We start from the raw sequence: 15,740 nt of genomic DNA, 5'->3' as shown, positions 1-15,740 counted from the left end.
GCTGGGCGAAAAGTGCCATGTTAGAGGACACTGGGGCCTCGACCTGCCTGCTCAGAGACAGAGGGAAATCAGTCTGAGTTAACTAATAGGTATGGATCTGAAGTGAATTGGTTAATCTGTATTAAGCTGCTTTAATTTTGAGTAAGCAGTCTTTACTCTGCTTTAAGATATAATTAAGCTGAAGTAAATTACAGTAAAGCGAGACTATTTGAAATCCAAGTCCACACGAGGGTTTAATGCAAGTTAAATAATCTGCTTTCATAATACAAAGTTAATTCGGTTCGGCTTCCCTGAATATCCTCACGTAGCCAAAAGTCCTCCAAAGAACAAACACTGGACTGTCAACAGAGTCAGTCCCTACCCTGCTAACACCTAGACCCGGCCCTGAGCACACGCTCTTTAATCTGCAAATTGCACCACAGCTCTGGACACATCAAGGGCTGTTGAAGGGCACGTATCCATCACAGACCTCTGCTCTCACCAGCTCCTTCTGAGGAAGAAATTTTTTACGATGAGGGTGGTGAGAGCCTGGCCCAGGTTGCCCAGAGAGGTGGTGGATGCCCCATCCCTGGAGACATCCCAGGCCAGGCTGGACGGGGCTCTGAGCAACCTGATCTGGTTGAAGATGTCCCTGCTCATTGCAGGGGGGTTGGATAGGATGAGCTTTGAAAGCAGGACTGGCCTATCCCAGCTGCTAGAGATGCCCCAGACCTCAAAAGCCTTAATGATGCCTCACCACAACTTTGTTGATGGCTTCTGTAGAAGACAGTGTGACCCAGCTGCACACCTACCATACCCTATGCCACAGCTATAATTAAAAAAGAAAACGAAGCCAAAGATCTGAACTGAAATCTCAAAGAATGCTTGTTGCTACGTCCTAATGGCAGCACATTTGCCATGTCACATTTGATGCTGCTAAAAAATGAGACTTATCATTGCTTTCAGTTGCACAGCAGCCAGCACTACACAGGATAGCCATGTTTTCACCAAGTAAATCAAAGCCTGCAGCTCATGCCTAATGAACCCTTGCAAAATACCTCCCAGGTATGAGATCTAAAAGCCTGAAGTGCTTTTGAAGGCAAAGACATGGAAAAAAGCTCCACTGATGAGGGTTCATTCAAGTGTCACGCTTTGTAGTAAAAAATGCACTAAGTGCCAGCCACAAACAGTTCTGGCAGCAGCCACTGTGATCCAAGAAGAAAAACATCTTTTCAAAGGAGACATGAGAGGAATTAATACAGAGGATCCTATTTCACTCAGTCTAAATTATCAGCTGACACAGTTACACAGCCCAAACTGGAGGAACAATGGAGCAAGAATTTCAGCATCTATAAAAAGAAAGGTACAAAAAAAAAGATAAAAGAGGATTAAAGTCAAAGTGCACACAATCCTGTTTCATCATAAGAAGTGGGAATAGACTTATACAAGCATCAGATGACCAACTACTTGCCTTTGCTTTGGGGAGTTGCCTGAATTTGGTAATTAATTCACATCAAACTGGAGTAACTCCTACAATGAGAAAAAAAGATCCTATCTTGCTCATCTGCATAACAGTCAGTAACTTGAGGTATATGGCTTTCTTTAATGACCTAATAGACAGGACTGCCTGGGGGTTTTTTTACATTTATTTATAGTAATTATATTTATTTCTGCCCATTGATACTTATTGTCACCACGCAGAAGCATTTGCTCCCACTACAAAACCTCTGCAAGCACACTGCCAAGCAGAAGTAGGATTTAACTCTCAGCCTAAATGTCAAAAACCTCCGATCCAGCCATGCTGCAACTTTTTCAGCATAACAGAAACCAAGCAGGAAATAATTGTGTACAGAGTAAGTCAGGTATGAAAACTAACTTCTCCAGAATAAGCTGGTTTTGGTCCATGAGCATGTGTGTGGTCTCTCCCTAACTTTTCAGAGCATGATGGCTGGAGACCTTCAGGCAGGAAATAACCCAACAGCCTTGTTTTCAGAAGGTGCGGATTTAGGGGTACTGGAGTTCCCCAGTATCTCTCACCCCAGTCCCACACACATACATGGCTTTGCTTGAAGGCCTTTGAGCAGCTCCCTCAGTATCAGTATGGTCAGTCTGAGAACAATCAGTTAAGAAGCCGCATTAAGCTTGTGCAGGATCCAGCCTGTTTGCTTAGCTGTACATTTGAGTTTAAAAAAAAGAATTACAGACTTGCATTCCTGGCCAGTCTCCCTGGGTGAAATTCTCAGGGCTGTTCTACAGATGAAGTCCCTCTGGGCCTTTGAAGAGACATCTCGTCCATGAGAAACATCTTAAAGTTTAAAATTAGCATGAAAAACACGGAGATCTCAAATATCTCCACAGAAAGTTTCACAATCGTTTTCTGTGGTAAGACCTATAATAACCTCCCTGCAGAGACCTTCCATGAGCTTCAGGTCTCTGGTCCCAGCCGTGCCTGGACACAGCGTGGACACCAACAGCATCGTCCTTGGGCTCAAATGAGATACCCAACTCAGCTGTAGACATGACGTGCCAAGGTCCAAATGACCCCTTTGTGCACGGCACAGGGAACAGCAGGTACTCCCAAGTCACATCACAGTCTTCCACAGCAAAAGCCCCCAGCATCAGACATGGCTTTATGCTTGAAAGAGCTATCTGACAACTGAAATACAAATGAAGTAGAGGAAAACAGAAAAGAAAAAGCCAAGATAACTCACTTACGAACTGGGTAAATAATAGCAATGTTTCTTTCAATCCAAAAGTTGAAAAAGTCTTATAACAACAGCTTTATTTTTAATATTAATAAAGATGAGAGTTCAGGATTGTTTTTAAATTGAAGTTTGAGTTATTCCTTCCAAAGGGATGATCGTGTCTTATAAGAGGTTTTTATGACTTACTACATAAGCCCATTTGATCCCAAGCTGCTGAAACCACCCCCAGTACTGTCTAACTCTTTTGGGCTGCTGTTAAAGCTGTCTCCAAACACCCCAGGAGGCAGTTATAGAACAGTTTTATTAGACTTTAAACTGTTGCAAACTCTTACAGCATGATTTCAGACGCCCATGAAAACCAATTCCAGGCTCAAGAGTAGGAAGGGAAAAAGCAAATCTCAATGCATTTCTCTTCATATGATCTTTGAGAACAAGGACTTAACTGTTACCAACACCTCCAAATAAGCTGTTCTTGAGGGAAAATTAATGGTGTTTGTAGGCGACTGTCTATGGACTACCAACAAAAGCAATGAGAAAAAAGTGTCAGGCAGGTGTCTGCTGAAGGACTCTCTATTTTCTGCCCTTGTTAAAAATCTCAGAAATAACTGAAATATAACTAATGCTATACTGCTACTAGAGTGGCTCCCTGGATTTTATCAAACATTTGATTAACCAATATAACAAAAGCTGTTGCTTTCCTTCAACCTGTTAACAATCACTCCCTTTAAAAATAAGTGGAACTGCGGTGTTAAAGCAATTACAAGGCTAAGCCACTCTACTTGCCCGTCACCTTTGGTAAACTCAAATAAGTCTTTTTTGCTTGGACTGTTTAATCCAAACATGGAAAGACATGCAGTTATAAACACCAGAATAAACTCATAATCTACTATTATACATAACATCTTAATAGCAAAAATAGCCTCATCTGATAAACACCTACTGAAGCAGAAAACAAGAAGGATTTGTTTATTAAGGCCTATTCTAAAACTTGCTATCAGGTTCAGGCTTTGAACTTGAAAGCAAAGTGCCTACCAGAGTGCCCCACACTCAGCTGGTCTCGAAAGAGATCCCGCTCAGTCACCAAATGTGCAGATTTGGCCTCAGGCACAGTATTATTATAAAAGTCCTGTGTTTGACTTGCCATATTCCTTGACAGCAGCAAGGTGTTCAGTAACACTGTTTTCGTTTGGAGGCAGACTACTCTAACAACTCCAGAAAAAGTCAGGAGAAACCCTAGAGCGAGCCATCACCACTTAAAATATCTCTATAGGCAGTTTCTTCTTAATTCCTATTTACCAGATATTGCTGCTCTTCCTGAAGCAAAATGGAATAAAAAGATTTGGAATAAAATTATTCAAGTCTTAATATATTCCTGTTATCCGCATCATTTTCCACCCTTTCTTTCAGTGCAGCTAATTTTCAGTGGAAAGTCTTTCTGTTTGATCAAGTTGAAGTCTATTATCTTTCACTGTACTAAATGAAAGCACTGCTTTCATTTCATTACTGCAAAGCATGAAAAAGGAGGGCGATAGTGCCCACATTAGCCTTCTCATCATCGCATTTGATAGCTGGATTGGTATAAATGCAGTACAAACCCCACATCTTTTATAATAATTAATAGCTGGTTATTCTATTGAACATACGTAAGATACATCTCAAAAGAGTATCATAAGATACCCAGGGTCTAAGGAAAGATATAATAATGTGTGAGAGCATGCAGTCAGGATGACTAACAGTGCAATTACCTAACACAGAATTACCTAACATAGCACAGTAATTTATCATAAAATAAACAAACTAACAAACTAACTAACTAACTAACTAAAAAGGCAGACTTTTCAGTGCCAAGATATGTGTAGCTGAGTCTATAAGTGCTAATGAAACCAGGAGCACTGGCTCCTGACCGAATGTCATGACCCAGCTCAGCACCAACACTTCACCGCTCCTGGAGAGGGGGAATTGCCCCTCACTCCATCAGTGCCCAGACCCCACACCGCAGCACTATGCCCCACACAGCTGCCTGATGCAAACATCTGGATCAAGCCTCTTCGTGGCTGTACAAATTTCCAAGACCAACTCAGTGGGAAATGCCTCCATCTAATGAACTTTCCATCTGATAGCAAACTAGAGGAGAGGTTTACTCCCACGCTGCATCAGAAAGTTGCTCATTAACCTGGAAGGTCGTAGGCATGTCTGACAAACAGGGATCTGCATTTCCAAGAAAAGAGAGGGGAATGTTTATTTCAGTTGTACTTCTCCAAATTTGGGTCCAGATAAGAACGAACTAATTCAGACATAGAGGACAGAGGAAATCCATCTAGACCTGCTGGACCAGATCAGAAGAGGGAAGCAGTTACAGTAACTAACACGCTCTGCAGGGTTGTGCTTCTCTTGAATGGGTGCAGCCCAATGAAGGGACCTAAAACCATCAATTAGGAGTTCAGGTCTGACCCATCTGTCAAGGCAGAGGTTTATTTACAGAGTAACTGAGATCCAGGCAAGCAACACTACAGCTTCCTAAACAATCAGTTGTCAATGAGCAGCTCCCTACGTCAGACATCCATTCTGTCTTTGGGTGATGTACAACCGTACCATGGGATCATCCTCACTGCAGTTCAGGTGACCACAAAGGGATTTTTGGTTGTGTCTTTTCACTGATAACCCCAACTGTATCGCAGCTTCACATGCCAATGCCCTACAGATATCTGCTTACGGACTCATGAAATTACTCTGTGATGGCAGACAATCCCAAAGCAACTGACATTTCCCCATTTTTCAGGCATATGATTTCACCACAGGCTTTTTCAGGACAACCAACTCCATTGCTCCAGTAGATATTAATGTCAGTTAGTCCAAGGTTTGGGCTACAGACATGGCAGATTTCAACACAGTGAAAACTACTAAAGCTTTTAGCCTTCATTTTCCCCATCTATATATTTTATTTCTAGCAGCATTTTCTTTTTTGAATTACAAACAGATAATTATTCACATTTTTCATAACCAGGAAAGACCGATGTCAAGCTACCCAGATAACGAGTCATTTCTTTTGCAAGTTTGTGGTCAATATGTAAATCAGAGCACTGGACACCTTCAAAAGTCTGCATCTTCTCCTGAATAGGTTAGCAGGGGGAAAGCCAAGGCCAATTTGAAAGCTGGCATCCCAAGAGTCAGGAGGGAACATGATGGGGAGAAGACACACACCAAAGCCCTGGGGAGTTCCCACTTGCACACTGCAAAGGTCCTTGGGGTACATAAGTCATTGCACTTCCCTTGCTTGCCTTCCCCAGCATCCAGCGTGTTTCAATAAACATACCCCTCACGAAGCCGTACTTCAAATATACACCACAGATATGTTACATCTTCCCTTCAGCAAATTTCAGTCTGAAACTGGGGTGTTTCTCAGTACTGCTCATAGCAGCAAAGAGCAACACTGGATAAATTAATATGTAACTGGAAGAGTGACTCAGAGATGAACAGAGGCATTCAGTCCTGGGAGGATAAACGTTAATAACTTTGGCTTCCAGGAAGAAAGTATGTCAGAAAATTATAATTAGAAGAAAGCATCCAAGAGGGGGAGAGCCATGTGCACGTATTTAAATGGCTGAGATGAATACTAAGATTGTAAAAGCTTTCTCACAATTTATTAAAAATAGACAGGAACATGAGACTCCTGACCGTGTACGTCAGTATCTCCCGTGTACTTGCAGCAAGGCAGAGGGGAACCCCCCCGCCCCGAGAGCCCCTTGCAGCCAGCACCGCTGCCCCAGAGGTGGGGCAGACTGGGCTGGGGGGACGGGGGGCGGCACCTTCCCTGCTGCACCCCCTTCTCCCCCAGCAGAATGCAGAGGAATCCACGGCGGGTTATTTCCTCCCACCATCCATGGTCCAGCTCTTCTGCCACTGCAGCACCACCCATGGGCTGTGCATGGAGGTGTCTGGGATTACAATTACTGCAGTATTTGAACTAAAACTAATAAGCTAGAGACAGGCAAATTCCTTGAACTAGTACAACTGCTGTTCTGAGGTAATGCTAAATTTCTTCAGAAGAGAAAACCATCAGGGTCCAGGTTTTTCAAGGCTCTGAAACAATTCAAGTGACCCTTCATTTTAAATACTGGATTCCTTAGCTTTGTAATGAAAAAGTGGCAATTGTGAAACTTTTTGTAAAACATATCAGAGACTGTTTTCATTTAAAAAAATATTTTTAAATACTATTTTTCTCTGTGGGAAGTATCTACTTATGGTTGTGTGGGGTGGGAGCCTGTGGTTTTATCCCATTTGATATATTTACTCCACTGCTTTGGAATTTTCTTCCAGCTAGAAAAGCAGCAAATGATCAGCATGGAGAGAGAAACTGAGGAACAGATGTGGTAACAGACACTAGAAACGTAGTTTTAGTCCACACTAGTGACTTCAATGACTTCAAATACTACAAAACTAAATAGTCTTCAAAGCTGTAGTGAAAGCACCAACCAACCTATAACAACCTGATTGGATTGAAAAGCACTGACCTTGCGAACTCAATTAAGGCAAGCAAAATTCCTTAAATAGTAGCTGAATGAAAGAAACTAATTTTCATTCACCCATCTTTTAGTTTAAGTGTGAAAATGCCCACTGATGATACCTGCCTACATTTTAAGCATGTATAAATGTTTCCAGTACCCAAATTCTGACCTGTGCTCCGTCCTCATAATGAAATACTGAATCTGCATATGAGAACAACACCCAGAGACATCCATCCTATCCCAAAAGACAAGAAAGGGAGGCTACATGTGGCAAAAATAGGAATTCTTTTGTATTGACAACACACTGCCATAAACCACAGAGAACCTCATCCCATGACAGCCCTTTGGCTTGTAGGTCTGAATGTAGCGCACAGGCCCTTATCCATTACCAAGACAGATTAATGAGCTTTTCCAGCTTTCAGCATTCAAACATAAATATACACCAGTCTAACAAGTATCACAAGTATAATACAGAAGCACGATCTGGCCCTATATTGCAATATTATGGGAAACTTATGCTTCAGGAAGCACATATAATAGCAAAGCCCTGCAGACCCCGAAAGTTACCCCGTGTGCCAGGAATGCCTCTCACTGCTACTCCTGCTTAACACGCTGCTGCTTTGCTGTGCAGCTTTTTGCCTTTTTCCCTTGTGCAAGTATATGTGCATATACACATAGCTCTTTCTCTATATCATATGGTAATAAGATCCAGCAGTCCCAACAGTACAAGAAGAGACTTCTTAAATCACGCTAAACGTCATAAATCTGGTTCAATGGGAAGCAACCCAGCACATTGGCACAAAATTGCTTCTTGCAGTCTCCTCATGGAGCAACGGGTCCTCACGTCAGTTACATGAGGGGAATTGCTCCAGTTTCCGCACCAAGCAAGGGCTTATTGGGGTTTGCAAATGGAAACAGGTTCTGTAGCACTACAGAATTTCTGAGGTGCGCCTGCATATTTGTTCCAATAGAACTGCCATTCAATTTTAATACTGCAGCAAAACTACACTGACTTAATACCCTCATGACTGCCAACTGGGACTCAGAGCGTCAAGCTGCAAAGTTGCATGTCAAGTGCTTTCCCATTAAATATATTGCCAATAAGATTTTTTTCCTGTTTTTTGTTTGTTGATTGGTTTTGTGTGTGTGTTTCTGTGGGGTTTTTTTAAAGTTTTTTATGACTTTTTTTTTTTATTGTTTGACAAATGAACAAGTGCCAACCACTGCCCGTGGTGGAATAAACACTGTCCTACTTCAAAGGAAGATATATTTTTAAGGGTTACATTCTTGGAAACTGCTGTAGTCGGCTCTGAGAGATCACTATCTTCATGCATCAAAACAAAAGGTACATCAGCAAATAAATATAGAGCAAATTTTTAACTTGAAGGAAGTAAAACAAGTGGATGGTGGGGTACTATCCAGAGCATGATTTGAGCAAACAAGTTCTAAATGACTCCTGATGGGTCTTTGTTTGTGCACCGGGTCACACCAATGTCACTGACTCCATGTTTCCACAAGCACTATGATTCCCCACCTTGTACTGAGAAGTTCCTGCAGTCTCAGCTCTCCTTGGAAGCAAATACAAAGTGTTCCTGTTTTTTGCTGATCCAGAGAAAAACTTTGAAATGCAACTTCATCAAACCACAAACAAGAAGGTAGACAGGCATTCCCAACTGCTTTGAGGAGCCTGGAGTGATGAAGCTAATGATGCAGTATGGGGCTTTTGTAAGAAAACCCTTGGCACGGACAGCTGCATTCACTGCTGTATTGTTTGTACCAGAGATGCAAAAATCTACCCTTGCACACAATTCCCTTATGCTGCAAGCAGGGTACAAATGCTGCTATGCTTATCTGTTCTATACAACTAATGCCTCTTCCTCAGTACTCAAAAAAAATCAATTTACAGTCACAACCCTTTCCTTACCCTTCATAAAGATCTCACTGGGTTACAACCTCAGCTTGCTGAAGCAGATGAAGCTATGAGGCTGACCTTTCCTGGACTCACTTTCAGAATTCTTCTCTATTTATTTATTGTTTTTTGTTTCAGCAACTCCCTTGTGAGCACCCACTCACAGCAAGGCACAGCAGGGAATTTAAGACCTCAGCTAACAGAAGGGTATGCTGGCAAATTACACTTTGCGAAAACAAAGCGTGACTTCAGGTGATGCTACCAGCTCAGCTGCTATTAATTTGTGTATCAGTTTTTCCAATACCGATACAATGGGACACACGGAAGGATTAATACCGCTACAGGCCACTTGTGTGTCCCCTGTGCTGAAAGGGGTAGAAGCTCATGCTTCCATTTGCCCCAATGCCCCATGGCAGAGACGCAGTGGTCAGCGTGGAGAGGATGGCTGCTGGCACAACAGAGCCAGGAGCAACGCAAACCCACACAAGGTTTTAGAATTCCTCAAAACCGTAAATTACACATCCTCATGCTATAATTTTAACTTTTTCTGACATGCAGAACAGCCATCGGCATCTACTGAGAAGGGGTTTGTCACAGGTCTGACACAGCGTGGGCTCACAGAAGTGCCTCACTACTGTTCCATGTAAAGGACACCAGGGACAGGCAGGAAAAGCACTGCAAGATGTTTGCATGAATGGAAATAAATATATTCAGAGTTGGTTTTGTTCCCAGAGGCACAGCTTTCAGTGCACACTGACCTTCAAACCAGCAGCACGCTCAGAGCTGGCGTGGACACAGCAAACCAAGTTCACTGCGTTCCGGGAAGTATCTGTTTCTGTTTAAAGATATTTCTTTTCTGCCAGAACTTATTCACACCAAACCAAACCACTTTCAGTTGACTTGTCCGCTCCTCCCCTTCTCGGGCTTTCAAAGTTGTTTGAATCACACCAGACACACACTTTTTCAAGCCATTTCCGAGGTCAGTTTTCCCCTGTTCACCTTCCATTCTGCTTTTGCAAACATCCATGCATCTTCCCAAAACATGCCTTGAACAGAGGATTTTATTTTTCAAATACTAGTTGCTTAGGTTTTCTGCCCAAAGTAGTTTTGTTCATTGTACATTGAACACAAGTTAATGGTAGAATGCTTAGCTTCAGGTCTGACCTGGATGTCAAAAGATACAATTGGTATGAAATTCTCCCTTTATTGCACACAGAGCTGCAAGGGAAGATTAAGCAAGTGAACAGACACAAACTCATACAGAATGTGAAGATATAAGTATCCTATTGTTTCACCTCACCTTCAGTCACAGTCTTCTGTATTGAACCCATTTTCCCTAACTTTCACAACACAAGGCTGCTAAGCAGCTTGTTCAGTTTAGTTCAAAAAGAGAAGCAGCATTTGCTTATAGAGCAGAGGGCCACTTACCACTTTTCTTTCATTTGCATTTTCAATACAAGCTAGAAACGAGCACATCTTCTTCCTTGCAAGTTGTCTTCAAAAAGGAGTCTTGATCTGTGGCTCCTTCTCACCTGGAGTGAGGTGCGAAGGCAGCTGAGTCACAGTGTGCTCCCAGCATTTCCCAGATTGCTTATTACCTCCAGGTGACACCATGTTCAACGTGGTGACTGCAGGCAGCTCCCTTCCCAGGACACCAGCTATTACATCCACACCCCCACAAGCTCTTTCCAACTTCCATCTCCCCCTATAATATCCCTGTGGCATGTTGTTTCAGGAGCATTTGCTAGGTTCTAAGATATATATGACCATGCACAGAAAAATTATCTGCTCCAAAATGAAGCCTCATGCTTCTGCACTGTGCCTCACAGCACGTGTTTCCCTGCAAGGCAGGTACAATTCACAAGTGAAAACAAATACCCACAGTGCTGGACAAGAGCATCAGACTTCACGGTACACAGCAGAGAAGAATAAGCCATCTTGCTTGTGCCAGCACCTTTAGTTGGCTGCACATAGAGAATAAAAAGAACATCTAGTTGGGGTGGCTTGTGTTTCTCTCCATGAAGCGCCAGCATGTACCATTTTAACCATCACTGTTGACAGATTAGTGCCTTGTCACATCTAGTTCCCTCTCAACTACTCTATTCTTCTCAGGGAGGTGAGGAAGGTTGCATACAATTTGAATTTCTGGGACTTCAGTGAAAGCAAAACAAACTACAGGCAGTTTTGCCAGCCCAGACAATGAAAGGTCTCCTTCAGAGGCAATGAAGTCCAGTGTTCCTCTGCCAGTAACACAGAATCATAAAATTGTTTGGGTTGGAAGGGACTTTCAAAGTTCATCTAGTCCAACTCCCCTACAATGAGCAGGCACATCGTCAACTGTCATTGCTTTTACATTGCCCAAGTATTTCCTCATGCAACCATAAGACTTGCCTCCCCTGGGCTTTAGCCTCACCAAATAGGCTCTCTGCACCCACAGCGCTTGTTCTCTAGTGCACCAAAAGGCAAAAGGGCCGAAACACTTTCTAGCTGGAGTGCCAGATCAAGACCAATCTTTGCTCCGTATCACACATTAATACATCTAAGACCAGATTCTTTCTTAAGATGGGTGTGTTTATAGTATGGAGAAAAAAAACTGTTTCACTTCCTACTATCTTAACATCACAAATCAGTTTCTACTGACTTGTCTAAATAAATTTTAATATTCGATTATCACAAGTCTTATCAAAGGTTGAGATTTCCTCCAGGAACTGCCTCCAGATTTGGAATTCTAGGTCTTTAAAGCCATTTTTAAAATCTGGATCAGCTAGGTTTTCAAAATGGCAAGCAAGAAACGATACATGCTCCCAGGAGGCCACGCTTAGAAACAAGATATCTTGACAGTGTTTATCTACCAATTCACTGTCTTACTAAAAATATACTTTTTGCCAACTAATCAGCACAGCTGAAGAAATAGATGGAATACTGGGTAATGCAAATTTTAAACTTGAAGTCAGGACCATTCAAGGGTGACCTCTCTGAAATTAAGGTAAAGTTCTCATCAGTTCCCAGTATTTCCCTCTCATTCCCTTTACTTTCAGCACTCCAAAGACTGCAGCTTCTGTGAGTGCTATAGATTAGTTTGTCTTGCAGGAAGGAGTTATGAAGTTACAGCTAAGGAAGAATATTTCTAAGCAATATTCAGAAACAGAAATAACAGCACAATCAAGGGGAGAGATCTCTCCTACATCAAAACCCCAAATAATCCCTTTAATCTCCTCCTCCCCAGGCTTGCTGACCTTCCCCTTCCATTATCATTATGGAGCATTTTTACCAGTACTCGGCCCTTCAGTGGCTTACTGGAAAGGGCTGTGGTCTTATCTTCCCACTTTCCACATGGATAGAAAGCTGTTCACACTCTGGAAATGGTTAGAGCCTGCGGGAGGGATGAGGCTTTTATTACAGTCTAGCTATGACTTCCCACTAACTTAAACTTGGCTCTTCTAAATACCAGACTTGTCATTGTTTGCAAATTATGTTTGATTTGGATCTATGCAGCCAAAAAGAGAAAAAAAAAAAAAAGGACGGCTAACACTGGTCTATTTTAAGCTCTGTCATAATTCCTGTAAAACGCTGTTTAGGTTGTAAATGAATCATATGCTGGATCTAGCTAAAACTGTTAGCATCATGCTTGATATTTCACACCCAGCGCAACACTATCGTCCATCAGTAGCTGAGGACTCTGGAAGACTCTGGGAAGCCTGATGGATGCTTTTTCTTCTTGCAGGAGCACTGCAGAGGAGATGGTTTGGCAGATCCCCAGGTGAAAAGCAGGCAGGCTGTGCTGGCTCCACTGCGGCAAGGTGCCAGGCTGAGGAGGGTGCTGGTCCAGTCACCCAGGTGGGGGAAAAGAACATTGTGAGAAACAACAAAGGAGACAGCCCAGGAAAAAAAGGCAGAAGCTATTTGAATCCAAACTAAACACATACTAAGGTGGCAAATGGCTGTGGCAGACAACCCATTGATCCAAGGGCCAGGGGCAGGACTGTCACGAACTAAGAGTGGAGATGGAAAGAGGTTCGCTATGGTTCTCCCAAACCTCTGCTGGCTTTTCCATGGTAAGCTCTCCTTCCCTATCAGTGAAAATGAACGCTTAACAGGACACCACTGCTCATGGCCTTCATTGCATTCTTGTCCTAGAGCCCCTGAGCAGCCATGTAAAGACTTGAGTTTTTTTACATTTCTGTATGACACAATATACAATTTGTAACCACTGGCAGACCCAATGCGTCCCAACAGACAGGTGTGCAGAAATCCACCTCCGAGCTGGAGGAACTGCTCCCCAGCAGCCCTCTCACCCAGACTGGGCAAGAGCCGCGAGCTTACTGGAACGAGGGGGAGAGCAGCTGCCCTCCCGGCTCTGCCTGCGCTGCTGCAAGGCTGGTACACGTCCCAGGGGCCACAGAGCAATCACATTTACACTGGTTTCACCAAGGCAAGAACAGGTCAATGACTTCACAGGATTTATTCAAAACAGGAGAAGAAAAAGCTTTCTTTACTGACATCATGAAACACACCAGTACGGAAGAGGACGGGGAAGGTGTTCTCACAGGCGGACAGAGATTGCAGAACTACTGCTTCTACCACACTGCTATGGGAAGAGTCCCCTTGAGTAGGGGAAAGCTGCCCTCCCCAATTCTGCGTGTTTCAGCATGAGAAGCAGAGCATGCCCTCCCTCCCCACTGCTCGTGAAGCGCAGGGGCCATGTATCTGCTCCCCACCTATTCCAAAAGCACACAGCAACCAGGAGGTCACCTCAGTCAGCTTGCAGGGACCTGCAAGTCACCTCGCCAGCAGCTACATGGCATTTCTGTTACCAGAGACAGGGCAGCAAGTATTCGTCAATAATTGCAAAGGTAGAGCAGCAGAGAGCTGGGAAGAAGTACCGACTGCCAGTGAGTTCTCCCATTTGTGCTTCAGAGCATCTTCCCCAAACTGCTTCTGAAACAAGGCTGCTTCTGTACCAAGCACAGCATTGTATCAGAGAAGTAAATGTCTACTAAAATTTATTTTAAGAGATTAAAAAAAAGTAAAAAGATTAAAAAGTCTTGCAAGAAGCATGGAATTGTGAATTGCCTCCCTCTTCCTTTGCCAAAAATGCCACCTGAATGATTTGAGAAGCCTTACAAGTTGAAAGGAAGCTCCCATGGTTATTTTACAAACTGTTTATAAAATCAAATATCTCGGACTAAAAGTTTAGCTTATCAGTACACAGCTTTGACAGTATTTCCATAAATCCAAAGAGCTCCTAGGACTATGGGAAGAAGTGTTAAATTGTTTTTCTTGTTTCACAATGGACCAGGTTCTTGGCTGTCATAACCCCTTTGAAGTAAACTGAACTATATTCAGCATTTGATCCTGACTTGTGCAATTTCTGCTTAGAAAGCATCTCCTGCATCTCACATACACCATCGTCAGTTGAGATGAAGACAGAGATGTCCACCTGCATGAGCCTGGCTCCATCAGGAGTAAATTTATTGCAGTGGCTCACGCAGATACTGTGTGGATGTACTACAATGTGTTAACACCGCCTTCCAGCTAGGAGAAATTAGGTACCAAAGTCCTAAGAGCAAGTGTTGCAACATGGAAGAACCATCAAAACACACCAGTGCTTAGACCTAACAAAACTGACAACCCTGATTTCAAAAAAAGTGCTTTGACAGTCAAGAAAAATTCCTAAACACACTAAAAACTGATCTGCTAGCAATGCACATTTCGGAAGCCGGGCAAAGTAACTTTCCCATGCATATAGATGTCCTCATCTGTGCCCTGGTTTATGTGCTTCACCAAGTTTTTCTCAAACAGGAGGGGGTGGTAAGCTCCCATGGTACAGGCACGGTCGTGAAACTTCTGGTAATAGTGGCAAATGTCCGTCTGTCGTTTGGAAGGGAGAAATTCATACACGTGCACTTCATCACAGAGCGTCATCATGATCACGATGCCTAGGGAGGGAGAGAAAGCAGACATCCCCATGTCAAACCACGGAACCGATTAAACATCCCAGCGAGACAGGCGGTCAGCAAGAAGCACCCAGCCCAAAGGGGAAGCGTTGCCTTTCCGAACATGCAGACAAGACGGGGAGAAAACAAGTCTGGCCAGACAGGGCTGTTTACAGAAGCCCTCTCTTGCATAGCAGATGATCGACTGCTTTCGCATCTAATCCAACTCACCTTCTTTAGCAGGTGGATTGGACTAGACAATCTCCAGAGGTCCCTTCCAACCCCGACCATTTTGCAATTCTGTGACTTGATTGCAGCACTGTTTACAGTGACAGCAATGCCAAAAAGCCAATTTTTAAGAGCGCAACCATTCTCTGTGACCTTCATGGAAACTTGGGTGTCTGCCAACCATGCACTACAATTAGCTGATCCAAACAGCCTATCTCGGAACCTGCCTGGGTAAGCAGCAATGAGACCTTCACCTTCTCCCCATCTTCCTCTTGTGAATGCAGGGGCTATAAAAGCGACTGTGCTTGGAGACGCTCACCCAGACCGAGCAGACTCCACTCCTCAGGACCCCCAGCTGCCCCACAGCAGAGCAGCACATGATGTGTATCACGGAAAATTCATGCTGTATCTGAGACATCAGGAACCATGCATGATCAGAGGAACAGTTTACAAAACATTAGAAGAACCCAACAAAAGA

At 43.3% G+C, this 15,740-nt stretch overlaps 1 protein-coding gene across 21 annotated transcripts in view; it reads right to left on the bottom strand.

Moving 5' to 3' along the window:
- Positions 1-13,545: 13,545 nt before the first annotated feature.
- ST6GAL1 (ST6 beta-galactoside alpha-2,6-sialyltransferase 1) overlaps positions 13,546-15,740 on the bottom strand; it is a 50,980-nt gene continuing 48,785 nt past the window's right edge. For all 21 annotated transcript variants that reach the window (XM_065074325.1, XM_065074320.1, XM_065074327.1 and 18 more), the window contains one exon: positions 13,546-15,037. In XM_065074325.1, the coding sequence (XP_064930397.1) occupies positions 14,796-15,037 (242 nt within the window). In that variant the 3' untranslated portion in view covers positions 13,546-14,795. The remainder of the gene's footprint in view (positions 15,038-15,740) is intronic.

Source organism: Columba livia, chromosome 9 (assembly GCF_036013475.1).
Source record: "Columba livia isolate bColLiv1 breed racing homer chromosome 9, bColLiv1.pat.W.v2, whole genome shotgun sequence".
In the NCBI taxonomy this organism is placed as follows: Eukaryota; Metazoa; Chordata; class Aves; order Columbiformes; family Columbidae; genus Columba; species Columba livia.
Note: the sequence above shows the minus strand (reverse complement) of the source record. Positions and strands in the feature narration are given on the sequence as shown.